The following is a 27794-nucleotide window of genomic DNA, read 5'->3' as shown; positions in this document are numbered from 1 at the left end:
TGCCGCATTCTGTTGATTCTCGGTTTGGTCTCTATCATGTCGCTGTCTACGCAGAAATTTGAGTCTAAAATCTTGCCAATTTTGATAACTTGTCTTCACGTTTCCCCCGCTTTCCTAAAGCGCCTTAAGGTATGGCAAACAAAATTCAAAAGCTCCTCCGGTAAATCCCCTTTTAAAACTTAGTCTTTTACCCCTTAAGTGTTCTTATTACGCAAGTGAAAGCAAGGAAAACCTATGAACATATCGAATGAGCCATAAAGAATGAATAGACCACAATGCCTTGGGAAGACGATGGTCCATTCAGGTTACCCCCATGATGTCCTTCCAATAATTAGTTTATCCGGTCTGGTTACGGATATAAAACATGGACTACAAGGGAAAAGTATATTTCATAACAGAGGTGCGCATTATTTTACGGAATATACTCCAAACGTTCCTCGCGCGCGCGCGTGTTGCCCAGATCACAGTCATTCCCCAAATCAGTTTTACCCGCACCATGTTTAAAAGTGCACGCGCTATTGACGCGAAGCCGATGGCAACGGAAAGAAGCGCGAGCTCTCGAAAGTTCCACACTGAAGGTGACGTGAGCTGAGATTTAAACCGTCTAGTGGTTTCCATTGCGTTAGAACAACAAACGACAAACAATGGCGAGCAAGAAGAACGGAAAACAAGGTTTAAGTGTTAAATTGTGAATCACTTGGCTTAGAATAGCAAACTTTGGAGACCTTTTAGAGTTATGCATATCAAGGTAAGCATTACGATAAAAAATAACAAATTATTTCTTGACTTCACGTATCGATTCGGTCCGTTTGAATCTCTGGAATTTTAATGATGGTGTAAAAAGGGGTTGGTTCTGTACCTTGACCAGGCTTTTTAGGGTATTTATTTTATTGATTGTTTTATGATATTTGACGTTGTTCATATTGTTATCCTGAACAATTAATATGAACGATGATGTTCACCAAACTTTGAACAATATATAGAGAACAGCAAACTCGACAATTTCGTCACTGTTTTTCAGTTTTTGTTATTCATCTATTAAAGGGCCCGCGCAGAAGGATTTTTCCGATTTAGTGCGATGTCCACAGTACACTTTTTTACTTATTTAAAGCGGCCCTTTATTACACGGGAAACTAAAATTCGGAGATGTGCGTCGGGAAATACAAGTTCGAGAATGTGAAGGTGGGGAGAGCAGTAGACAAAATTTTGACGACAAATAAAATTGGTCTCTAATCTTGCCAAGTTTTATTAAATCCTTTGGAGTTAGCAAATTGCCAAGCAATGCTTTAAATGTTTTTTCACACCCGTTTACACACGCGAAGTTTTTATGCAAAATTTGTCGCACTTTGTTTTTCAGTGATATTTTTGCGCGATTTCTCGCCGCGATATTACACTGGTTTCTAACTTGTTCAAAATTCGTGCACATCAGCGACGATTTAAAAAGCCAGCAAATACTGCACTCGAATCAAGACCAAATTGGGTTGCAAGCGTCGCTAGTATTGCGATTTTCAATAAAAGTTTCAGCGCGACAAAAGAGCATGAAAACCCGGCGCCTTAGTTAACAGCTCCCATTACGTTACTGTGTTGTTTAGTTTAAACACCAGCAAAAAAAAGAGGTAGATTCGCCGTCAAACTTGATTGTAAAAATGGCTAGCTTTTGAACAAAAGCAATTTGCCGAGTTCTTTAACACGGCATGGGTTTACACGGTCTGCTGTTTGAGAGTGACTTGGGGAGGGTCCCTTCTTTTGCTGCTGCGCATATATTCTCCGCATCATGAGATGGTCCCACAGTATCAGCACCCAGAGGAAATAACTACTTCTTCAAAAACTAGTCCACGGCGAAATTAAAATCCGTTTGCCCCGGAACTCGGAACTTCAATTAATTAACCGTTGTTGTTGTTGTTGCTTTTTTTTCTTGAGAGACAAATTTTATGAGCTTCATAATGTGATGGAAAACATAAGGAAATTTTCCACCAAAAATAACCAAAAATTTTGTCATTGGCGCACGTATGTACTGTTGCGGGAGTAAGATGTTCAAAGGATCCCTTTTAGAATGAGATGGTTACATATGTAGATAACATGAATAAGGGAGATCCGTCAGGGGAAGGAATAAAACGTTAAGATTAACCAACTTACTTTTTTGTCCTAGATATTTCTCAGATGAGTCATTATCAGCACAACATTAATTCCCCTCACTTCCCCCCTGGGGTACACATGTCTCACTTCAGTCTCACAAACACAACTCTCACTGGACAGGAAGTACAGCAGCGACTCTGGGAGAAGTACTGGGGCCAACAGTACCCAGTCCCCACTGTGCCATACACGTGGCCTCCTCTTGGGATGTATTACCATGGATACCCATACGGGATACCAAACATTTTCGATCCGGGTTCAATGCCTCGTGGTTTTGACCAGTCGCATCATACTTTGACGCGGAAGTTTGGAGAGAGAATTGATAGCGTTAATCAAGGTCGGAGGGTTGAGCCGTGTTTGGAGTCTTACTGTGAAAAGGATGTTCAGGTGGAGGTGATAGAGGAAGGAAACAGTTGGACGGTAAACAGAGAGCAGAGGACAGCGAAACAACAACAGGGTGTCAAATCTTTCTTCCCCAAGGTAAATATTATAATATGCATGTTTGTCAGTCTGTCTGCTAACTGGAAGATATCAAAGAACAAGTACTTAAACTAAATAAATAAGTGAATAAATGAGAAAAATTAAGCGAAAAATCTGGAAAATTCTGTTGTCTCTCGTTTGCATACGTTTGATGTTGTTTGCTTTATTAGTCGTAAAACAATCCCCCTTCTGCCCACGAGAAAAAAAAATCAGTGGCTTGCCAAGTTTATAGCTTAGTGTTGCAGAGCGTTCTTAGCGTCCTACCAAACCTCGCTCCTCGAGCCCTCCCCAGTAAAACTCCGTTGAACAGATATAAAACCAAGGAAGGAGAGAATCCTCCCCCCCCCCCCCCCCACCCTTCTCTTATTTGTTTTCAGCTGTAATGACTTAAACAAAACTCTCCACACCTCTTTGTAGATTGTGGACCCGGTAACGGATGATCTTGACTGGGACATGTTTAGTGCCGATCTTGCTGATGGAATTGTTGTGAGTATACTGGACAGTTTTGTCCTTGAACTACCGGTTCTCGATTTCTCAATGGTGCAGTCAGTGTTTGAAGAACTGGACAAAAATTTACCGCCACAGGAAGACCGAGGACAACAAACTACAGGAAAAGAAAAGTATTTCCAAGACATTCTGGTCTTAGCCCAAACGGAAAATCAAGAATTCTCGGATAAAATTTCACCACAGCGAAAAGATCAAGTCGGGCAAAGAACAGAAAAAGGAAAATGCAACGAAAACACTGTGAGCTTACTTCAAAGGAAAATTAAAAAAACTTTAGGCAAAAGGTTGGCACAGCCTGATGATCAACTTCAGCAACGTTTAGATGAAGAAAATTTCCAAGACATTGACAGTTTATTCCGCACAACACTTCAAGAAACCGACGAGAGAACGTCAGCAAAGCATGCAGATGAAGTGCAGCAAAGTATAGGTAAAAATATCACAAGCTCAGCTTCAATAGAGCTTTCTCAAAGTGAGGAAACTGGCCTTGATACACAAAGCAGTGGAATTGGCAAAACAGCGGACAAAACATTGGTGCATTCTTCGTGTTTGTCTATTTCAAATATGGAAGACAATACCGCATTCACCAAGAAGCAGTTGTCTTGTGATGAACAAGACAGCCATGTAAAGACCAAGGAGGCAGGTCCATCGCTTGATAATGCATTGGAGCGTTTTTGTTTGTTGGATATGCCAAACGTGGATGAAAAAGAACTTATCCAAGAGAGCAGAAGTTTACCTCAGACACAGCTCTGTCAAAGTGAAGGCAACAGTTTAGTGCAAAGCAGTGAGACTGAAAAATCAGCTTTAGAGCCTACTACATGTTATGCTCCTTGGCATGTAGAGCCAAATGACGTTGAAAGTGACATAACACAGACAGCGAGTTCCTCATCCGTCTTGAGCGCAACCAGAAAGACGTATAATGAAGAGAAAAATAACTTGGATGTACGATGCAATAGTACAAGAAAATCAAACAGAACTAGAAAGTCTGGTCAAGCAGAGAAATACGGAAAGGAAGAGCAAGAAAAAATTACAAACAAAGCTAATACAACAAGTCTTTGCGAGACAAGAAATGCAACTCGTCTGGAAAAGTTGCACTTACGTAATATAAAATCCACCAAGCATATTAACTAAGCAACAGAAACAACAAAAAACAAAAAAATCTGCAACCATTAGAACCTGATCTAACGGAGGCCAAACAGCGAAATTTCAAGATTTGTAGTACGTTCTTTGTGACATTTGTATTTCTGCACTCTTCTGTCTTCAGTGGAAGGGTTGGATTTGGTTAACATCATAAAAACCTGCCTTAGCATCACTGATCATAGAGGTTATTTGGTAACCCCAGTGTGCGATTTCTGTGTACGATTTAGGGGCAACTTTATCGATTTGTTCGGTGTTTAACGGTGTTTATTAGACTTTGGTCTGAGGTTTTTTATATCGCCAATCGCCATTTCTTCACGTTCAGTTGTCCTACAAATATTATCTTTTGGTCAACCGAACATGCAGCATCAATGCCAGTGACATTCGCCTAACTTAACTAACTTATGAAATACTTTATAAAGTACCATGTAATAAAATTTCAGATTTTAGAGTATTTCCAACTCAAAAGGGATAAATTATCGACGATATAAAACAAAATTGTTAAATAAAAGAAGAAAGAACAGTAATCAAGCCATACGCTATACGTGTCTAATGCTTAACTTTATTACAAGACTTCTTACCAAAACAAAAGAAACAAAAGTAGTTATTTATTCTGTACAAAACTGTTAAAACAAACCTAGGGTTTTATAATTATTGACAATGGCTGATTTACGTTTGTCCCCCTCTGGGGGTCCCACCTCCTCTGCCACGGGACATCTGTGTGCCACGTCCACGATGAGAGGGTCCTGAACAAAAGTAAATAACAAATAAGACATCAGAACGGGTTTCAACTGGGAGTTGTGAGGCCGTAACCAAGGGCATCACTCAGACCAATCAAAGCAAAGGTAAACAACACGATGAGCCAATCAGAACTCGAAAAGACTGCACGTAAATGGCATCAAGGGCGGGAAAACGCGTGCAAGGAGTCACGATTGACAAAGAATGCTGCGTTTGTTTCAAGCCATTGCTTGTTTTAGTTAGACTACCGATTGGTTGACAAATTGGTGCGAGATTTTCTGAAACCAATCACACAACGTGAAAAGGCGAAAGAGAAGGAAGACAACCAATCTTATTATTCGACACATTGTAACACTGCCCAAATATGGTCATGGTGAACTCAATATACGTCGTCCGCACATAACAGATATCCTGCGATATACGTAATTTCGTGTATCTGGAAGAAAAATGGCAGAGCGCTTTCAAAAAAGTAACGACCTCGCAACTACACCAAATTATTAATCACGCTGTTTCATAAAACACAAAGTAGGCAAGCAAGTTTGCTGTTTAGTATCATAACAGATCCAGAGTTCTTGCAAGCAACAAGACACCAGATGCGTTTGTCAAAACACCGAGGAAAGATGGTGAAATTGCTTGCGCAGTAAACAAAGAAACACTCACCCGAGAAATCGTTAAAAAGCTTTCCCCGTCTGTTCAGCTCGGCCCAGCTGACAGAACAAATCCTTCGCAACGTCAAAATACTGTTTGGTTTCAGCTTTTAAGGCTATAACTTTATGGAAATTTTTTCCGGAGCGATTGGCGCACTAGACGAATACTCAATTTTGATGCAAGTTCGGTGAATGCTCTCGATTTCATTCAAACTTGAACAAAGCTGCTACTTTCATTCATGCACGTCCGCGCGCGCGGTCAAATGTTACAAGTCTCTTTTCTAACAAATAAAGATCGCCTTCATACAATAGTAGATTCCTTCATGGCTCATATGCGTACATGATCTCACACATCTGGAACCAGTTGCCATCTGCTGTAAAAAACGCACCTAATGCATCATCCTTTCGGAGACTTTGAACTAAGTTAAATTTTAACGGCTGTCAATGCAGCAATTGCCTCTGACCCGATTTATTTTTATTTATTTATATTTAGATGTTACTTGTTAATTTAATTAGTAGTTATTATCTTTTTTTTATACTGTCAAACACTTATATCATGAGCCTGTGGCTCGGGGGACTGGGAGACCACCCCCTGTGTATTTGACACTAAATAAATTACTTACTAAATTACTTACTTACTTCTGCCATAAACCTGTGCTTTTGTTATCAATGTGTTGAATAATAAAACAATTATCCTGCTCAATCTTGCGGAATATCGCCTGATTTTAGCCAACTCGGCCTACGGCCTTGACGGCTAAGTATCAGGCGATATTCCACGCGATTTCGCAGGATAATAGGACATTTCCATTATGGCGTCATTTTACTACAATTACCAGAATCCTTCTGGTTTTTCTTTTCTCATGCTAATTAGAGCTATTGTTCTTTGCTGTCCATTGGGATTAAAAAATTTACATTTGAAAAGGAAAACGAAATGAATTATGGTAGTTGTAGTAAAATGACGCCATCATGAAAATGGCCTGTTGTTAAATAATTACGTGAAACGATAGCATATACGTTATAACAATTTAATAAGGAGAATAAACGGGAAATTCCCCGACACTCACCTCTCACAGGATCCCTTCTCAGTCGACGCACTCTGCTTGATGCAGGAGCACCTAATAAAGGATTAAAACAACACTTGTTTGCACCTGTATGAACGGCACTATGCAATAAAGTGCTATGCGACGTACGTAGGCCAATTCGTCCGCACAAAGTCTAACTATGAAGGTACAATATACATACATACCATAGATTTTGTTAAATTTACAATGGTATACGTCATAACTACTAATTCAACTTTGCCGAAAATAGGTTGGGGTGTACGTGGCGTTTGCATTCCCAGCAAAAGGTCCTGGTGTAATTCTCGAGCTCCCCTTCTTCCCCTTTCTTTTTAACTTTCATTTGGCTGACAGCTCTCGTCGTATTATTTAGCCAAATGCAATCGCCTTTTCGCATAATTAAATCCGGCTTACTGTCTGACATTAAGTTAGAAAAAATATAGGGTGACGAAGTGTTCAAGCAACTACGTTCAGACTTCTCAAATGTGTTCCCATCTCCCAAGTTTTGCATGGTGAAACATCATTTGGCTTCTAGCAACTCAAGAACCATTTAAGGACGATGCCTCCTAATACAGAGGATTAAGACTTTCCAGGAAAAGCAGATCTTATCAAAGCAGATTAAATCGACGTAAAACGAAACGACTCGAGTTCATCATGGTGACCCTATCTTCATTTTACATTTCCCAGTTACAAAGAGATTAAAATTCATAACAATGCAGTAAATCAAAATTTTTCATTTGAAAAGTCAAAAACAGAATTTAACCCACGGCTCCAAACCAAGAATCATCACCTTTAGGAGTGAAGTTAGGTCCCGACCAAATTTTCACTTCGTACTTACCTCTTTGTGCTTGGTGGCCTCCCCTTGTATTAGACCAGGTAGCTGACGTGCCAGGCCTTTTTAACTGCACCACACTACCTTTCGTTCGAGTTGGATCTGTGAACAAAAACAATTTATGTATAAGGAGAAATATTCACTTTACTATTCCTGCTAGGGTACACCGACTTTAAATTCTCACTTCTGAAAAAAAAAAAAAGAAAAAAAATTAAACACGAAAGAAAACAAACGAAACTTAAGTTCAAAAGTTTTGACACCAACAGCAGGCTAGAGACGTATTACTTGATGGCTCTCATGTCGACAACAACTATTCAAGATTCCATTGGCACACCAAGGTCTAGCACACGTAACTGGCGATATTGTTCGCGCTCGGATATAGAGTTTTGGCGGCGTAAGCTGTGACAACGCGGGGTGTAAGTCGCCCATTCCCCTTGTAGGTTCGATGCTTGTTCGCCCAAATTTCGCCTCTGTCCAACATCCCCCCCCCCCACCCCCCAGCTACGCAGGCTAACGCAGGCTAAGGTATCTTGCACTGGACAATGAACAGTACGACAACGAAAAAAGCACTGCTCAGAAGCTTTCATCTGTATGGTAGCAGGTATCTACTCATATAATTGTTTACATTTCGCAACTGGACGCTACCTTTCTAGGGAAGGAAAAAGCAGATGTCACCGGGTGGGCTAAACCACATTTTGTTTTGGCGATTCAATTCACCTACCGAGTCAAACGTTTGAGCCACCTTGGAACAGCTCATTTAATAGCACCAAACAGAAAGTACTGCTTAATAGATGTTGGATTGAATGGCCTCACCATGGGATTTCGTACAAAGAATCAAAAGATGAGTGTGAGAGAGAAAGGTTTAACATGATGATTATCGCATTAATTAATAATTCGGTACCATGTATTTATTCATGAATACGGTTGAACCTCGTCTTAAGGACACTTCAACAATGGAAGCACTTCTTTACCGCAGATGGCACTTCGATCTGTGCCTTTGTCGTCTTTGACAGAACAATGCTCTTCTTAAGCGTCACACAGACAAAAAGAGGATAAGTGATTGTGTTGTCGCTTTCATTAAGAGCTGTATTATACAATATTGCTTGAAAACCAACAATTGATAATGAAGAGCCACAGGGTAACTAATTTTACCTTGTTTGGTTTTAGCTAGAGTCCCGGTTCCTGCTTTTGTAGAGGGATGAGATCCTATGGTGGAAGACTGGGCACTAGCACCAGATTCTCCTGATGAGAGAAAGTATGGGTTAAAACGTGTGTTAACTTACACAAAGTCTGCCGTTATTACATTGGAAAGGGGTGGCCATTATTTGGAAAGGTTTGTTCAACTTTTCAGAATCTTTAAAACTGGTTAGCAAGCTTTTGTAAACCTTTGATTGATGTCAGTCCGTCGTCAGACAATTTGACATGTATCGCTCACAATGTTTTACTCTTCACTCTTATAGTCCTTTGTATCAACGACGTCAAATAATTCTAAAGGTGGAGCGGGAAACAAGCTATTTCAAATTTTAACGCAACTGACAGTTTGGTGAAAGGTTGTCTCGTTAACCGTAGTAAAAGGTGAAAAATAATAAATGTCCGTCAAAGATAAGGTTTTTACTTTAACACTTCAAAGCTGTCACTTTTCTGCAAGTCTGTGTGTTTACTAAGTCATTTCCTAACTTACCAAAAAAGTTTCAGGAGACATTAGGTAAAGGGTGAAGCGGTTTTTCAGATGTCACATATTCAAACAGTTTAAAACACAGATATCAGACATACAGTGCCGATCAGTCTCATCAAAAACTTGAAAACTATTTAAGTTTAGTATAAATCTACTAGCGTTCTATTACGAATGCCGTTCTCTGATTGGCTACGCTACCCGCTATCCATTCCGTGATAGATAGTGAGTAGCGGTTGTCAACAAAATTCAGCCCACTTCTTCGCGTTTTCGAAGTGTCTGTGAGGAGGACTTGGATAATTTACTTGTTAAGTTTTGAACGACTAGTAGATTTATACTAAAACAATTACGATTTTTCGCTCTCGATTTCTATGCGTGATAGCTGCTATCACGCGATAGAAATCTCGAGTTCATAATCTAAATTGTTAAATAGGGTAACATGTCTAGTAAACTCACAGACCCACAATAGAGTTATCAGCTTTGAGCTATCAATGTTAAAACCTTAATCTGTCTCGTAACGATCACAAACAAGTTGTCCAGTGAACTAAGATATACCAGACAGTATTTTCACCTGACGTCCCTGGCTGTGAAATGTCCTCCTTTGTAGCTTCCAAAGATTCAACTGTCCCTTCCTCGCTAAAAAGGTCAAAACGGCAGTCGTTTTAGAGGCCATGTAATACAAATTTTGTTAGTTCTTTGTAGTTGACTTCAGGTGTCGCTCAAGTTAGGTAACAGGCCATTTATGAGTTGCTTTGAACCTCATTGTGAAAGCGAGGCTTCGTGGAAAGCCTTTCATGCGATAATTAATTTTGTTTGCATAAGAATGAAAAAGAATTTTTCAAAATAAAAAGCAACTCGGAAATGGGCTATTTTTTCACCACATACAAAAATCAAGCCTACCAAGATATCACCATGGGAGACCGATATTGACCCCCAAGACATTCCATGTTCTACTGAAAACGTGTGTCAAGTTGTCTAAGTTGAGTAGGTCAAATCAAGAAAGTTTCCTTGTAATGTTTGTCCAACTGGATTCGAGAAAACCGACTTTATTTAAAATAAAAGCTTCGCGTTCCCATAGTAACAGCCGTCGCTTGGAAACCAACGGAAGTATAAAATTTGAGCATAAGGACGGTTTAGGGCATAACCAATCAGGACACAGAGATGATACCACGTGACACGAATGGACCAATCAGCGTCGAGCAGTGTGACGTCACCAAATCTAATTTTTGATATGACGTCATGACGTCATTTTCGGAGCGCGGGCATACGCATGCGTGTCGGGGAGGTCAAAGGTCAATCAAGACGACACGTGAGGTATAATAAACAACCTTTAATGAAATAATAACCTTCGCAAAAATGCATGGGGGTGATGAAAACATGATCCTATTGACATATCATGCCCATCACCAAATGATAAGTTTAAAAAATGTTCAACGTTCACTGTTCTGGGATACACATCAGACAACACCAATGGCAAGATGAATGGAATGAAGGAGTCGTTCAAATGTCATATTCTTCTTCGTTGGCAATGTTAACGTTTTTGATTGCCCATTCGCATTCTTCTCTGATTGTTTTGCTCAGCTTCCAATTCTCGCGCACCAACATTTCCATTTCCCTTAAATACCACCTCACTCCTCGCCATGCGTTGGATTTTCTGAAAGCACACCCGTTGAATTTGCTGGTTTTCTTGATCATGCTGCAGATGGCACGCATGTAGAGGATGAAATGGGCCAACGGCTTTCGTCTAGCCCGAGAAACTTTTCTTGATTTATGTAACGAAGGATGCGCAGTAGAGTGTGGGCTAACACTCTGGGTTTTCTATTTCCCCTGAACATGTTTTCCTTACTGCGTAGGATATCCATGAAGTACCTGAGTAGATGCTCCACTTTCTCTCTGTCAAGGTTGAGTGGTGCAGGATAAGTTAGGGACAGCACAGCTTCTACTTCTTCGGGTTGATCACGTGACAGCTCCCGCATTCTTGTTACGTCTAGAAAGTAGCCGTCCTCATCACCCCCATGCATTTTTTCGAAGGTTATTATTTCATTAAAGGTTGTTTATTATACCTCACGTGTCGTCTTGATTGACCTTTGACCTCCCCAACACGCATGCGCCGCGCTCCAAAAATGACGTCATGACGTCATATCTAAAAATAGATTTGGTGACGTCACACTGCTCGACGCTGATTGGTCCATTCGTGTCACGTGGTATCATCTCTGTGTCCTGATTGGTTATGCCCTAAACCGTCCTTATTTACTACCGTGGGGCAATGTGCAGGAAATCGAACGATGCCTTCTATGCGAATGTTTGATTTGAAAAGATTCACCCCCATAGCAAGAAAATTGTTGCGAGCCTTCTTAGCCTATTCACTGTACTTGAACACGATCACATACTCCTCCATCTAAAAGTTCCGAACAATAGTGTCATAGCACCAACAACAGCCCCTGTACCAACCTATCTTTGACTTCAGCCTCTTGCTCTCCTGTATCTTCTCCTTCTTTCAGCGTCTCCACGTCTTCTAACAACTCCGCTACCTCGGTCTCCAGACTCTCAGGATGCGCCTGTGAAACGGGTACGTTCTGTTCATTAGACTCTTCTGAAGCTTCAGTCACCGTGATGGCAGGCACGGTGGCAATACTGCCAACTTCAGGTTCACTCTCCAGGCTTTCTAAAGAGAGCTGTCTTGTGTCAGAACTTGTGCTCGGAAGACGCTGGTTAGGGGCATTGCTGGCTTCAGATGTTTCTGGTAAGCCTGAAGGTACCAAACAACAAACACGAACTACTTAGCTTCAATGAAAATGCCCAGATTTGTTGCGCTTTGGGTCACCACCACTGATCGTTACATGATTGCTTTGAAATGATAGGAAGAGCAGATGATAGTAAGATAGAGGACAAAAATCAAGGAACACGTAAAGAGCAACAAAGGATACAAAACACACCTATGCGTAATTTTTTGTCTCTCACCAAATCTAGAGCTTTCAAAATGAACCTGGGCTAATGCTCAGCAGCATATTCAAGGGCTCACTTAGCACTTCAACATAAACTTCAGAGTTACCTCTCCAAAACATCATCTAATCACCTAGCTAATCTACCTTTTCTTCTACCTCGGCCTCTTCTGGAAGGACTAAGTAAAAAAGTGATGTGATTTCTTCTTCCTACTCTCTGCCTTACAATCTTGAACACTGCAGCTTTTTCTGTCTTCCTGTGCTTCGTAACGTCTTCCTCACAGCTCCTACAGCTTCTTTTGCCCTTTTGGCTCCTCAGTGTCCTACCTGTAGGGACCACAAACGAGGGTCTCTCGTTAGAAGCTTCATCTGAGCCCCCCATCAAGTCTACTTGAGTGTCATCCACACGGAGCCCTGCAAAGTAAAATTGCACCATAAAATGGTTAGTTTTACGTGCAAACCTATGGTAACGAAAATGATGTGTGACGTGGTGTACGTTGAATTTTACTTGCCGAAACTAGAATTTCAGTTCTGGCCTCTAAAGATATCATTATACCATCTCATTTTTGAGGTGTTACATAAAAGGAAAAGAGAATGTGAAACATTGTCTACACACACTCTAAAAAAGTTATTCACCCAATTCTTTTCTTTATCTTTACCTCCACAACACACAGAAGAAACTGACCCTTGAGGCTCGTGGAGTCAAGTATTTTAGTGTTTTAAATATTGGATCTGTTTATCGCCTATGTTCGCGTTTATTTTTCCCGCACGCCGCCATTATGGATTCAATGACGTCAATTAGTTTCCGCTATTGTCATCTCAGGAAGCACAGATTTTTTTGTGTGTAGAATAATCAGCCGACCGTACACGTATGCAACGGTCAAGCAAAAAAGGCGATAATAAAATCCAATTTCCAGAACACTAAAATACTAAAATATCTTCACTTTTTAAATCCAATTTTTAAAACGCTATATATCTCCACGTTTTAAACTAACGTTTGAAATTTACACATTATCTCCAAAAATTTAACGTATTACAGGTACCCATTGCCCTGGGTTGAATTCCATGCACCATTAATTGTAGTGTATGACGGAAATATGACGCACCTTCCTCAGACATGCCAAGCTCCAACACACCAGCAGATGACATTGAACTCTCGCCTGGTGCACCAAATGAGAATGATGATCGATTTATTTGAGGAGAGCTGAGGATAAAGGCAAACATGACGTTACACAAACTGTCCAGAGAATAACTAGATCTGTAACTTTTCTCCCTTAGAGATTTATACTGCACAGCAAGTCAGTTTGTACTGTTCAAGGTTTATCAAGTTGGTAACTTAACATGAACGGCCTGAATAAGATGGATTTCACTGGTTACGTGAATCGACCTTTGTCAATCGGCGGCCATGTTGAGTCGCAGGAGAATAAAAAGCTTTGTCTTTGCACGGCAAGCCTCGCACTGAATTCGCGTCTGGCCGAGGCTTGTCGTGCTAAAGCCTCAACATGGCCTACGTGACAAAGGTCTACAAGATATGCTCAGAAAGGTATCAGTAAGCGCTCTTAACAATTGGATGCCAGCTGGTTTTCTTTCGCATCTGTTGTTGGTAACGACACACGTAATTCATATGTTTCAAGATCTAAAGAGTATCCGACACACGGAAATTCACATTAATTTCCCAAAACCTTGACACGGCCATCGTTTGAGCTTACAAAAGCCTGCTATTCCAACTCCAAAAAGAGAAAAACTTGTCTCAATATAGATGCGAAAACGGTTCATTACCTGATAGCCTCTGCAAAGCCATCTGTTCTTTTGGGTACAAATAACGTAGGCGTGCTCGGCACCATGCAGTCTTCCTCCTCATTGAATGGGCCTGGAGCTGGTTGGCCCTGAGAAAAGAGAGGAAGAAGTTGACGTTAATACTTAACATTTAATAATGGTAACCGCACTAAATACAATTAATAAAACAGCAACAACAACAACAACAACAACTAACAATGCAAATAAGCGACCTAAAAAGGCAAAAAGTCACGAGAAAATAGCAGCCGTAGACAGCCCACGCATAAACAACGAAAAAGTAGACGCTTCTCTCAAAGTATTGTTTAACTGGTTCCAAAGATCTGCAGCAAAATTTGAAACAGTCCAACTTCCTAACGTCGAATAGCACTTGATACGATCAAATGAAGCTTACAGGGTGCAATAAATTTATATGGATTTTGGTCAAAAGCTGTAGTTATTACCAAAGAAAGAAAGAAAGAAAGAAAGAAAGAAAGAAAGAAAGAAAGAAAGAAGAAAGAAGAAAGAAAGAAAGAAAGAAAGAAAGAAAGAAAGAAAAGAAAGAAAGAAAGAAAGAAAGAAAGAAAGAAAGAAAGAAAGAAAGAAGAAAAGAAAGAAAGAAAGAAAGAAAGAAAGAAAGAAAGAAAGAAAGAAAGAAAGAAAGAAAGAAAGAAAGAAAGAAAGAAAGAAAGAAAGAAAGAAAGAAAGAAAGAAAGAAAGAAAGAAAGAAAGAAAAGAAAGAAAGAAAGAAAGAAAGAAAGAAAGAAAGAAAGAAAGAAAGAAAGAAAGAAAGAAAGAAAGAGAAAGAAAGAAAGAAAGAAAGAAAGAAAGAAAGAAAGAAAGAAAGAAAGAAAGAAAGAAAGAAAGAAAGAAAGAAAGAAAGAAAGAAAGAAAGAAAGAAAGAAAGAAAGAAAGAAAGAAAGAAAGAAAGAGAAAGAAAGAAAGAAAGAAAGAAAGAAAGAAAGAAAGAAAGAAAGAAAGAAAGAAAGAAAGAAAGAAAGAAAGAAAGAAAGAAAGAAAGAAAGAAAGAAAGAAAGAAAGAAAGAAAGAAAGAAGAAGAAAGAAAGAAAGAAAGAAAATCGAAACGAAAACAACATCCCAGGTGTAGGTATGGACTGTTGGTCGGCTACTGAAAACATCTCTTTATTTAGACATTTTGACGGATCTCAAGCTCTTACCTGAGGGAATGAAAATGGAGCCAAATGAGATCTGGCACTGAGGAGTCTTTGTGCATATGGAGCTGTTGTGGGTGTTGTTCCTCTTTGGTCCCCCTCCAGTAGCTGGGCCTCAGTTTCTTGGACATTAAGCTGAGCTGTGGCGGGGATTTCTCTTTGCACACTTGTCTCTGTAGTTTCAGCTTGCTGCAGCTCATCTTGACCCTCTTCCATTCCCTCAGTAGCATCCTCTTCTGGTGATGATTACACAGTCAAGGAGAGAATAATTGAAATTGTCAAGAACACCTTTGCTCAGTTAAAGTGAAGTCATTGTCAAAACTTTGCCCACCGACTTCATCCCCTAACACCCTTCCTTTCGATGATTTTCAGCCATAAACATCAGGGTCCCGTTGACCAAAAGGCGTTTAACGCTAATCCCCGATTAAAAGTTTATCAAGGTTTGCATTTCCCTCCCGGAAGGTGTTTTTAAAAGCTAATTTTAAGCAAAAGGCAAAGACAAGTCTACTGATTAGTACACCTTTTGCTGTTCATTACGAGAAAATACGCATCCATTTGCGTAAAATGGCGACCAATTGCGCGAAGACACATTCATTACCGCCAAACAACGAACATTTGCGCTTAACTCAGATTCAATAACGATTTTTGCATTTTTATCAACATTCAAAAACACTTTTGGGCATTCTTATGCGTCATTCGACATACAAAAGAGAAAAATATACTTTCATTTGCGCCAATATTCAAGTCATTAACACCATCTTGAAAGTCAATAGAGGTAATAGACAAACATTAACGTGTATAAACCATTTATTAACATTTTTATCACACTGTTTGAAATTCAATAGCATTCCTGGACGGCATTAGTGTGGATAAGACAAATATTAATGCGCTTGTACAAACAATTGAGCGTTCTTTAGATTCAATATACAAAAATCGATTTTCAATTGAACAATACCTAATTTACAAGACTTTTGCATTGACAGTGGGATGTACACGATGTACACGAAATTTTCTGATGCTTTTATCCCATTCTGCACTTGACAAACAGGTTACGTAACCTGTTTGTCAAGTGCAGAATGGGATAAAAGCATCAGAAAATTTCGTGTACATCGTGTACATCCCACTGTCAATGCAAAAGTCTTGTAAATTAGGTATTGTTCAATTGAAAATCGATTTTTGTATATTGAATCTAAAGAACGCTCAATTGTTTGTACAAGCGCATTAATATTTGTCTTATCCACACTAATGCCGTCCAGGAATGCTATTGAATTTCAAACAGTGTGACAAAAATGTTAATAAATGGTTTATACACGTTAATGTTTGTCTATTACCTCTATTGACTTTCAAGATGGTGTTAATGACTTGAATATTGGCGCAAATGAAAGTATATTTTTCTCTTTTGTATGTCGAATGACGCATAAGAATGCCCAAAAGTGTTTTTGAATGTTGATAAAAATGCAAAAATCGTTATTGAATCTGAGTTAAGCGCAAATGTTCGTTGTTTGGCGCTAATGAATGTGTCTTCGCGCAATTGGTCGCCATTTTACGCAAATGGATGCGTATTTTCTCGTAATGAACAGCAAAAGGTGTAATAAACTGGAAACATAGTTCAAGTCAACCCAGGGTCAGCTTAATCGGGCTTGAACAACTAGGACCAGCGGTAAGGAGAAAGCGTATGGTACTACAGTACACATCCTCAACGTTTTGCGACATTTCTCTGCCACTCTCTGCAAAAATTAAAAAACAAATCGACTAAATTCAAGGTTTTACAATGTACGTAAAAGGAGAAAACATAAGGGTGGATTGATCCCTATTTTTACAGGAATCCTGACCATATTATTTCAACTTTATAATAATGTGACGGAACTAACAAGTTGGAATAGTCCTAAAGAGTTTCCAAAAGAAAGCGAATATCTTTTTCTTAAGCGAGGGGCACACCATTTATTACCGGTATTAACAGAGTAAGAATCCGAATAGTGCGTCATCACTCTAATTGCCAAACGCATTCACAAGTTATCACAAGCTTTCAACTAGCGATAACTAGCAAACTCAGGTACACACCTTCCTCTATCTCCTCACCAACCTCCTCCTCCTCTAGAGGGGTATCTTCCATAGCTTGCGCTTCCCCGACATCTTCATCCACGTCTTCGTCGTCATCATCATCATCAATCACTTCTACAACTTCATGCTTATCCTTCAACTCTTCTTCATCTTCTTCAATGTCTTCATCCTCTTCATCTTCATCCTCTCCCTCCATATATTCTTCTTCTTCCTCTTCCTCATCTTCCTCTTCCATCTCGCCTTCTTCACCCTCAGGATATTCATCACCTATAACACCATTGCCCTTGGTTAGCAAGTAATTTACCATCATCACTGTCTTGTAACAGGAATTGCTTAAACGAGAAGTTCTGCTATAAAAGTTCAAGCCCCTCAAGTTCCTCCTCCTTTTACACATTTGTGGGTGTGAGATGCAAATTTAGACGCCGTTCAGTCGTGGCACGTTGACTCACGTTTCCTCTGAAAGAAATTGCTTGAAAATCTCATAATATCACCGCAACAATATAACAACATGTCAGTTGCTAATGCTCTGATGGATGCCCCCATTATGGGGAGGTTACACTGTGTCTTGTTTTCGTCGGATAACCACCACCCTCCTTCCATGTTAATAATCGCCACTTTCTTGAGCCAGATATTTCAAGTACCGTATTTCCCCCGTTAAGCTCCACGACGGCGTATTAATGTTAGGTCTCACAAAGGCCGGTGGGAAAAGGGAGGAGGGGCCTTATGTAATATTTTAACACATCCATGTGCTTTGCAATATTTGCGGCTTTGTGAGCTAACGATTGTGGTCGCCATATTGCACTGCATACGATGGGAAACCTGCTGTTCAGATTACAACCGGGGTTGGAGAGGGGGACTTATTCCAAGAGGGAGGAGGTCTAATGCGAGCGGGGGGGGGGGGGGGGGGGTAGGGGGAAGAGGGTCTAAATAGAGGAATTCCAATAGTTGTTCCCTTCTCGCTGGAACCTCGTATTTTTGTTTTGTTTTGAATGTTGAAGAGAAATTACGGCAGGATGTTTTTTTTCTGACACATTCTACCAAAGTGATACAAACTGCTTGCACATACTCTCACCTTCATCGTACTCTTCCTCCTCTTCTTCATCGTCACTTTCAATCAATACGACTTCAGGTGCAGCCGCTGCAGGTTCATCCGTCGTTTCCTCCAGTCCCTCCTCATCACCTTCTCCTTCCTCTTCTTCCTCGCCGCCGGCATCTTCCCCACCTTCATAGACATCAAAGAAGTCAGCCACGTCTTCAACGGCTTCTCCTCCTCGGAGCTGATTATCAACTGCTTCCTCCACAGTGGTAGCTTCTTCTACAACGGCCTCTTGTGATGTACCGACCTCCCCTTCAACCTGAAGCTGAAGTTCAAAATGTAAAAAGGGAATTAAAAGCGGCACGAGGAATAATAAACCATAATCAGTTTTAAGCACATTTTTCAAAATACTCAGAGGGAACTTGAAAAAATTGGTTGCAATCCATTTTCATCCTAGCCATCCGCAGCCACAGATGAATGATACTGGTTTATGTCCGCTAGTAGGGTTATTGTTAACAAAACTGAACCATTATTCTAACGTTTACATCCGCACAAGTATGTTTTTTGGTTTTGCAAAGTGATACTAAAAATACTAGGTAACACAGCCCCTTTAAAGACGGTGCCTCCTTTCGCTACTGCGCATACGGTCTGCGCATCTGATTTCGTAAGGACAGTAACCCCGAAGTCAAAAGTATTTTTGAGTGGTTTATCACTGTGCAGTAAAAGAAAATTCTATTCGATTCCTCACCCGAAATTTCCGGAATTTTTGGTCGAACAGAAAGTGCCTTGGTTCACCATTCGTATTTCACAAGGGCCAAATATGTGGGCGTTATTCAATTTCCTCAGCTTGAATAATTCAACATCATGCAACAGGAAAAATGGAAGAACGTCGTATACAGGAGAAAGGTTACCACTACCGCGTCATTGCATAGAAATAAACTTCAAGAGTTAACAAACCTCTGCAGTCCTGATTCGTTTTGTCAACGGTTCTTCTTCTGTACTGGTACCTTCTACAACTTCAATTGTACTTCTGTAATGAAGACAGAAAAAAGTGTTAGAAAACGCAAAGCGTACTCTACTAAGCTCATGAACGAGAGAAACTCGAAACCTAAATTTAATCGTGAAGGGTTAGCAATGAAAACTGTGAAAGCACCTTCACAGTGAAAACACAGAGGTATTTTTTTTTCACGGAAAAAGCAAAGCAAGGCCTGTTGGAATCCAAAAAGGAAATTGGGGGTAACCAAGCATTTTTCAAAGATAATCGGCGTTTAACTAAAAAAGAAAATACTTTACATTCTTCTATATTTTTCAGCTTTTTAAGAATTGTGGCTAGTCTGACGCGGCGTTTCGTCTCGGGCAAGAGACTCGTCAGAGACCTACAGAATTTATAGGCAAACTCGTCGAGCATCACGTCCAAAGTCCCGTTCGCAAATTCAAGATGTAAGCAGTCTGGCCTTCTATCACAAAAGGATTCCCGACCGCACGTACACGAGTTGAAATTTATACAATGAAGAATTGAATTTTAAAAGTTATTGCTCTTGATTATCTCTGAAAAATTCAAGGTTACGCTCAATTTCCTTTTTGGATTACAAAAGCCCTTGAAAAGATCTGCTTTTACCGAATAGTCTTAAGCTGCGCAAAAATACCTCTGTATTAGAGGTACCGTTCTTTAAGAAGTAAGTAAATCCATCTGACCTGTCGGTAACTTGAGTCTCATCTCTCTGTCTCTTGCCTGACACTACTGCGGTGGACGGAGTAGGCTGAGGCTGTTCACTGGCTGTCACTTCTGTAGATGATACTTCTGGCTCACCTCTAACAAATGAAAGAAGGGTTTTTTTTATCTTTTAGGTACGTAGTTCACAGTTATCACTTATCCCTTGAGGAATCACATACAGCACCACAGGAAAGAACTGCTCAGTAGCTTTTATTTGAATGGTCACACTTAAGAATTTCATCCACAGACTCAAAAGTTAGAACTACCTTGTACAGCTCAATAAACAGCACCTCAGGCAAGTACTGCTCAGTAGCTTTTATTTGGACGGTCACACTTAAGGACCTATTTCATCCACAGACTCAAAAGTGAGAACTACTTTTTACAACATAACAAACAGCACCACGGGAAATTAGGTTAAAACCACGTTGTGCAGCATAATAAATGGCATAACTGAAACATACTTGAAACTAGCATTCACTTGAATAGTCCCCATTTACCAAGTATACTTCTCAATTGCTTTCACTAGAAGTCGCACTTTAGGACTTGATTCACAAACTCGATGGCTGTAGGTTTTTATTTCGTTTTTAACCTTGGTCTTTTTTTTTTTTTACAGAAGTCGTATTGGGGAGGAGGGCAATACGGCTCCCCAAAAAACGACTTCGTCACGCATGACCACTATTTCCGAGAATGAAATAAACATTCGAATTCCTCTTTGTAATGCCCGGCATTTGAAAGGAAATCTTTCCGAAAAGACGAATTAACTGAAAAATACTTGGCAAACAAGTGTTATTTTTGAAATATTTAATGCTGTAATGTAAAGAAAAATTCATAGCTTTATAGTGTCAATAAAGTAGGGAAATTTCTACGGGAACTCTGAAATCTCGCTGACGACGTTCGCTAACTGACATTTAAATTTCAAAACTCCGTTCAAATTTTAAAAATATTAGTCAAGCGTGATATAGATTGACTGTAACGGTCTATCTGAATTACTCACTCGGGAGGCTGTTGGAGCTCTTCCTCGGTGCTTGTGATTGGACGGACAGACACTGTAGTCGGTACTGAAGTGGACACACTGCTGGCTATTGAAATAACAGTCCCTGTTCCCCTTATAACCCCAGCCACACTGGCAGCTTCCGAGGGGGTGGAGGTGACCGTAGGTAAAACAGTTGCTGTGGGGGTAGGGGTGCTCTGTGTTGGTGCTACTGCTATGGGTCTGATGCTCGCCTTGGGGCCTGCTCGTTTTATGGGGGTGGGGGTGGTGGTGGGTTTTATTGTCGCTGTTGGTGGTACTAGAGACACCGGTGGTGCAGATGTGGCACTGATGCTTGATGGAACCTCTGAAAGTAAAAATAAAAAAGTTTTTAGAGGCAAGGTTAGTACATAAAACTCCCAACTCCTTAATAACTCATGAAGAGAAAACAATATGACCTTAATTCTCAAAAAATTAGGTTAACTTTTGCTTTGAATTTCTCGAAGGATTAGTAATGGTTTGAGAAGCTATATCAAACACTCAGAAGAGTGTTTCATGAATCCTATTTCCAAACACCTCGAAGTCGGTTAAAAAAAAAAACTCGGCTGCGCCTCGTTTATCCAACCTACTTCTCTTCTCTTTGGAAAATCGGATAAAACACTCTTCCTTGTGTTTGATAGACCACTTAATGAATATGTTAAATGTATGGAATGCCAAGTTGATTGATTTAAATGTTTCATTTGATTCCATCTGTGATCAGTTAAAACAATTTACACGAATCAATGAATGAGAGGCCATCGCAGGTAAGTACGCAACGTAAACACCTACGAAATTCAGGCCATGACCTCTGCGATGCCGGTGCAGTGCTCTATCAACTGAGCTATCAAGCCAACTGGGAACTGGTTATATTGTGAGTTCGTAATATACCCGAGTAGGATGAATAAATGAATGTAAATATATGAAACTGCGGATGAAAGATCAAATAGAAGATTCGAACCCATGACCTCTGAGATGCCGGCGCAGTGCTCTACCAACTGAGCTAGCAAGCCAACTGGGAGCTGGTCATCCTGTGAGTTTGTGGTATACACTTGATTGAAAAAAAAAAAAAAAAAAACCAACAACAACAACAACAACAAACTTGTCACGTAAAAGTTACCTTCCCGTGCTCTAAGAACAATTTCATGTCAGAGAAAAGGTCATGTCTTTGTCAAATTTTTGAACAGTTATCACCAAAATACGGCAAAAGCTTCGTCACCGTTACAGTACCTGGCATTTCTTTACTTATCTCGACAGACAACCAACCTTGTGTTGCAGACGTCTCAGCTCCAGAAGCCTCGCCCGGAGAAGCTCTTGAGGTGGAGTTTGCGGCGGCGGTTGTAAGGGACTTGATCTTCAGTTGCTGTTTTTGGATCAAGGACTGATACTGTTGGAGCTTCTGTTGAAGTTTGTCCACCTCACTGAACATAAATCAAGACAAAATAAACAAAAAGGAATAAAGAAAAAAAATGTAACACAAAGCTTAAACATCTACTGATAAAAATAAGCAAAAGAAGTTTTTTTTGTTTTTTTGTTAATCTTACAAAGTTTAAAACAATGGCAAAAACAGTAACAATAAAAACTATCGAGAACCGTAACAATACACATATTTTTTACTCTGTAAATAAAATCACTGTATGGGAGATGTCTTGAGACGGAATCCTCAACACCTTGCAGATTTCAGACATGAGAGAGGCACTGCAATTTGTGCTTGTTTATTTTGTCAATGGCTGGTTAACTCAATGTGAATGTTCCTGATTGTTATCAGATCGAATTAAATCTCCTGCTCTGTGTGCCTGGCCAAAGGCAAACACAATAAAGAAAACCTACAACAATGTTTGTTGCAGTGTGTTACAATTAAATAAATACAGTTCAAAAGAGAAGGTCAACTAGGAGAAACTTGGGAGTGTGTGGCAGAAATTGAACCTAAGATTTTATGTACGTTCAGTGGTTGGTTGCGGTAGCCACAGAGATACAGGGCAACGCGAGGAAAGCTAAGTCATGTAGTAGGTTTACATCAGAAATTGAACAGGAATTTAGGCAAAAATTGAACATTGGGCGTATGAAATGCATTATTTTTAAAACGATTACGCGAATTCTGAATGAATTTTTTTTCAAAAAGTGGGTGTCGGAAGGACGCTTCCATTCCCTTCTGGCTAAAACCTTGGTCCATAAACGACATACATCATGTGCACCTCTAGATTCAGTGATGTCCAAAGGGTCAGGTGTGACACGATCTTCCTATTAGCTCTCGCACATGATCATTCATTGCATTTTAATATCCGATGAGCAGAGCTCGAGACTAACGGTAGCCAACTAACCACAGACTAGTACAAATTCAGTTTGAGCCAGGAAGGTTTACTTTTACACTAGCCGTTTTGGGTAGTAAAAATTGTGAAGCACTGCAAAGTCAAACACACATGATCAGAGAAACTAGTAAAAACAAAGACTGTTGGCGGATTTCATAGACTTCAATGAGCGCTTTAACTGAAACAGCTGAAAAGGAAACAAAAGATTCACTTTTTCGAGTTTTCCTGTTACGAAAGTGACAAATGGCAGAATCTGCTCTCCGTCGCGCCACATGTGAATGAAAAGTGTGTTTTGCCTAGCAAATCAGACCAGTTACTACCCACTGGGTTAGTGAGGTAAGTCTCGAACCCAGATGAGGTTAACAAGCTTACAGTTTCATCTTCTGTTGGTTCTCCTCTGATTGTTTCTTCCCATCCTCGGCAGCTCTCTCTGTCTTTTCTTTCTCTTCCTTAGCAGCTTGTACCTCTTTCTCCAGTCTCGTTATCTTACCCTCATACTGTGAGTTCAACACCTTCAGCCTCATCTCAAGCTCGCTCAGCTGTTGGCTTAAGCTCTCTTTTTCATCGCTAAGAGATTTGTGTTTCTTCTTGAGGTCTTCGTTTTCTGTATTGAGTCTGTCTTTGGTGGCTAAATAAAAAAAAACAGTGCAAGCAAACCAGTTAAAATTAAATTGAACAGGTTTCTCTGAGGTGCATTAACACATTTGCGAAGCACTTTTTAGGCCTGTGCAGCCCTCAACATAAGATTTATTATTGTTATTATCATCATCATCTGATCATCATCATCATCATCATCATTATTATTATTTAATCAAGCACAGTACACATGTATATTACTTACAATACTTACAACAAAATACACACATACATTATACGGATACATTACCATAGAATAAAACACGGAATGCTTATCTACAGCACTAAACGAGTGCAAAAATGTCTTATGGAGGACGAGGCCTCCACTGTCAGCCAGTCACTAGATAGAGTACTACTCCCATGGCTAGCAAATCCCAAATCCCAGTAACTAGGCTAGGGGCCTGTTACAGTAAACAAACGGTCAACAAAACGGAAAGGGGGTAAGGTTTACGTGGGAAGGATGATCAAAAACGCTGCAAAGGAAAAAACTTGAGTTCAGTGTACAAAGACAAACATGCTTCTCTACTGAAGCACTCTGGAATGTTGGCACAACATTTGGAGCATGCGCAATTCATGACAGCACTGGCTGATACTCTGTGAGGATTGCGCTATTTTTTGTAGACTTTACATTCAGTTAATTGTTGTTATATAAAAGATCACTGCTGAGTAGTTTCTTACTTTTAATTTAGTGACTTTCAGAGGCACGTTTACATTAAGAAAAGATTTCTCGTTTGTCCAAAGACACGATTTTGAGGCTTAAAAGCAAGTGCCAATTCCATTCACAAACCAGAAAAAATTTGCCAGTAGATTACTTGAAACCTTGGCATGAAATTGGCAGTCTTTTCACTTCACTGTTAGTATACCTGTAAGCTGTTGTAACTTTTCTCTCGCTTGTATCAACACTTTCTTATTCTTGTCCTCCTTTTCTTTTAGGGAATTCTGCAGAAGAAAAGAAAGGAATTAAAATGGGAGCACATGAATGAGAGCAGGAATAAACGCCTGTAAACACCAATGTACAAATAACACAACCACCTTTTTCAACTTCATTTCAACTTTTTTACAATCTCTGTAGTTAAATATTACAATAACACTGGACCCCAAATAGCATTTGCTAATCTAGGATAGACCACTGGAGAGCACATTCGTATTGTGCATCCACCTTCTGACAAATGCCACATTACAATCATTTTCGCCAACACCTGTACTAGTTAAAGTCCCTTTACCCCCTACCACAACAGGTCTCCACTTAAAAAATCCTAAGTTGTGATCTCACCTTGTTCTGTTCATCCAACTCCTTTAGTTTCTTCACCTCTTCCTCAGAGTTCTTAATCTGTTCTGTTAGCTCTTTGATCTTGGTTTCGTATGCTGCTACCTCCACATTTTCTGCAGGCTGAGCTGTTGTCCCTGCTTCCGTTCCTTTTCCTGAAGGTTGCCCAGAATCATTAACTTTCTTCTTAAGCTCCTCCATTTCCTTGCTCTGTTCGTCAACCTGGGTCTTGTAACGGCGGGCTATTCTCTTAACCTGCAATCATACACACTCTCTTGTAACTCAGGCTTCTTAATTCCTCAGATCAACAAACAACAAAATTCTTCTTGTAAAACTAATAATACAGTTTTCAGCAGGCAAGCAGTTAGAATACCGAACATAATCAAGTATGGAATAGGCCATTTCCAACTTGACGTGAACCTCGTTATAAAAGCCAGGCTAAGTGCAAAATTTTTCAGTATTTTAAGTATTTTTGTATATGAATGAAAACTAATTTTCATAACAACTTTGCACTTAGCCTCGCTTTCATAATGAGGTTCACAGTAACTCAGAAACTGCCTATCAAGTCTCATTTCTTTTAGGACTTTTAGGGCAATCCCTGTCTTGAGGAGAATGAAGATTCTCACACACTGGATGTCATTTGTCTGCCACATAGAAAACGCCTACGCTTTTATTATGAACACAAGAAAAACAAGCCGACTGAGTAAAGAGAAGACTGAAGATGAAGTAAACAAAGGCAGCATGCTCAATGCTAGATCACATTATGATCCCACAGACTGACATGGGTCTGAGTGCATGGTAAACCTGTTGCCTGCCCTTTACTCTGACAGTGGAACTCAATTTAACGAAGTACCAAGGCACTGGAACAATTTGTGCGTTAAAATGGGGGTTCCTTTCAATTGGTGGGAAAATGAGCAAAATCTTTGTTATATCAGGGTTTAGTGAATAAAGAGAGTAATGGCGTTGTGGCCTCTGGTACCATAAAATGAGCTTGCCCTCTCGAAGTCGTAGACGACCTGGATGCTACTCGTCCTAAATGTTCTGCAGTCTGTATCAGACGATCAGCCGCTTCTCAAAACATTTTGCCAGAACTTAGTAAAACCTCGCGGTGATGGTAGTAGTGTTGTCAAACGAAAGTAGGCGCCAAAGTAGCTGGAGGTCACGTATTTTAATATTCTTGCGTCCAGGCCTGCGCGGACAAGGAACGCCTGTTACAAGTGAGAAGTCAGAACAAGCGCATTCGCAAATCGGAATGAAGCAAGAAAGGCGTTTGTCAGTTTGTAAGGTCCAGAGAATTTTCACCATGAAGTAAAATTGTTATTCTGCAGGAAATATAGGATGTTTTGTTGTGACATGAATTTTATTCTCTTTAAACTCAGGAAGACAACATTATATTTGGTAAAATATTACAGGGAAAGTCAAAACATGCCGGATGAGTGGCATTTATTGTTTCGTAAGTCAAAACGGATCTATATGTACGGTGTTCGATTTGAAAGACGGGAAATGAGTGACATTTAAGATTTTACTTCGCAGGTAAGAAAATGGGGAAAAGTTAGTTATTAATTTTAACCCTGAAAACGCGCCATATATTGGGGCAAAGCTGATTCTAACCTGCAGCAAGGTTTTGTTTTTCTCAGTAACTTCCTCTGTCTTGGCAGCCACTGAGCTCGTCAGCGTTTCCACTTCCTCCTGTAGTTTAGCCATTGCTTTCTGGTGTTCTTCCTTTAGATTACTGACTTGATCAGTTGATTTTTGTGACATTGCCTAAAAACAGGAAAAAGGATGAGGTCAGAAAATTAAGACAACAAAGACATTATGACAACAACACAGCAATGAGTGATGGCTTGTATTTGCAAACAGTTTTGATGATGGGTGACAGAGAATTCCTCTTAGAAATGCATTTGGGATTTGCAACTCCAATGTTTTTAGAATTTTACTCCAATTTTATCACATCAAACTTTTGACAAGTCGCCTTTTGTTGTTGAATGAACGGGAAAACAAAGCAAATAATAGCCTATTCAAACTCTTCCGTGTCCTCCCCTTACGGCGGCGTAAGTCGACGGAACAAAACCGAGGGGAAACCGGCCGGGGTTTTCGAAGCTCTCGGACGCGGTTTAACCTAGGTCAAACTGCAACGTACAACTGCAATTCGACGGAAGCAAATTCACAGGAAGTGCAGAAATTGTTTTGATCGGCACTGTACCTTCAATCCTACTAACTCTCCTTGTGTTTTGGATAACTCGGACTTAAGTGATTCTGTTTGAGTTCTCACTCGCTGGTTATCACTCTTCAAGCTAGATATCTGTTGCTGAAACTGCTTCTTCTCCTCCTTCATCCTCTTGTACTCGTCAGCATCAACATTCTTGTACTGCTCTGACAACTGGTTGGTTTTTGCTGTCCAACGAACAATCTAAAAGGGCAAGGGGTAATTAGGGAAACCGATTCATTTACATAGGGACGTTCAACAACTCATTCCTTTAAAATCCAGAGTTGAAGGGCTTGGTGCAAACAGGTTCACGCACTATTTGGCTTTGAAACAAAAATTTCTCCGAACCATACCCCATTATGGAATAAAGGTTTCATATCATAAGAAACGTTGTTCTTTATACAGTTTTGAGCACTGACGGTTTGATACTAAGTAATTTTGAAACTGCCATCTCTCATCATCTAAGGTTAACAT

General features: G+C 40.0%; 2 protein-coding genes across 6 annotated transcripts in view; one reads left to right on the top strand and one right to left on the bottom strand.

The window, feature by feature from the left end:
- The first annotated feature begins 610 nt into the window (after positions 1 to 610).
- Positions 611 to 4379, top strand: LOC146479561 (uncharacterized). 4 transcript variants are annotated; one of them, XM_085110394.1, is made up of 3 exons: positions 611 to 748; positions 2161 to 2613; positions 3031 to 4379. In XM_085110394.1, the coding sequence occupies exons 1-3, from the start codon at positions 737 to 739 to the stop codon at positions 4243 to 4245; spliced, it is 1680 nt and encodes a 559-aa protein (XP_084966520.1). In that variant the 5' UTR covers positions 611 to 736; the 3' UTR covers positions 4246 to 4379. The 4 variants fall into 4 exon arrangements, with proteins under 4 accessions (XP_084966520.1, XP_084966523.1, XP_084966521.1 ...); XM_085110397.1 differs by having other exon boundaries at positions 622 to 748; positions 2257 to 2613; XM_085110395.1 differs by having other exon boundaries at positions 622 to 748; positions 2150 to 2613.
- Positions 4380 to 4793: 414 nt separating this feature from the next.
- LOC146479560 (nucleoprotein TPR-like) overlaps positions 4794 to 27794 on the bottom strand; it is a 56084-nt gene continuing 33083 nt past the window's right edge. Inside the window, exons 38-58 of one of the 2 annotated variants that reach the window (XM_085110392.1) lie at positions 27318 to 27524; positions 26726 to 26878; positions 25121 to 25369; positions 24711 to 24786; positions 23584 to 23839; positions 22169 to 22323; positions 20891 to 21233; positions 19878 to 19994; positions 19140 to 19212; positions 18219 to 18507; positions 17147 to 17413; positions 15092 to 15321; positions 13920 to 14026; positions 13247 to 13344; positions 12288 to 12554; positions 11650 to 11947; positions 9770 to 9834; positions 8679 to 8768; positions 7533 to 7628; positions 6701 to 6751; positions 4794 to 4997 (exon numbers count right to left, since the gene is read on the bottom strand). In XM_085110392.1, the coding sequence (XP_084966518.1) occupies positions 4921 to 4997; positions 6701 to 6751; positions 7533 to 7628; positions 8679 to 8768; positions 9770 to 9834; positions 11650 to 11947; positions 12288 to 12554; positions 13247 to 13344; positions 13920 to 14026; positions 15092 to 15321; positions 17147 to 17413; positions 18219 to 18507; positions 19140 to 19212; positions 19878 to 19994; positions 20891 to 21233; positions 22169 to 22323; positions 23584 to 23839; positions 24711 to 24786; positions 25121 to 25369; positions 26726 to 26878; positions 27318 to 27524 (3564 nt within the window). In that variant the 3' untranslated portion in view covers positions 4794 to 4920. The remainder of the gene's footprint in view (positions 4998 to 6700; positions 6752 to 7532; positions 7629 to 8678; positions 8769 to 9769; positions 9835 to 11649; positions 11948 to 12287; positions 12555 to 13246; positions 13345 to 13919; positions 14027 to 15091; positions 15322 to 17146; positions 17414 to 18218; positions 18508 to 19139; positions 19213 to 19877; positions 19995 to 20890; positions 21234 to 22168; positions 22324 to 23583; positions 23840 to 24710; positions 24787 to 25120; positions 25370 to 26725; positions 26879 to 27317; positions 27525 to 27794) is intronic. The other variant, XM_085110393.1, reaches the window with a different exon arrangement.

Source organism: Pavona decussata, unplaced genomic scaffold (genome assembly GCF_977016875.1).
Source record: "Pavona decussata unplaced genomic scaffold, jaPavDecu1.1 SCAFFOLD_58, whole genome shotgun sequence".
Taxonomy (NCBI): Eukaryota; Metazoa; Cnidaria; class Anthozoa; order Scleractinia; family Agariciidae; genus Pavona; species Pavona decussata.
This window is presented reverse-complemented; position numbering and strand designations above follow the sequence as displayed.

Excerpts from the sequence above, each read along its gene's own strand:
- LOC146479561 (XM_085110394.1), top strand. Across the intron at positions 2,614-3,030 it reads TCAAATCTTTCTTCCCCAAG|ATTGTGGACCCGGTAACGGA; the intron begins GTAAATATTATA and ends ACCTCTTTGTAG.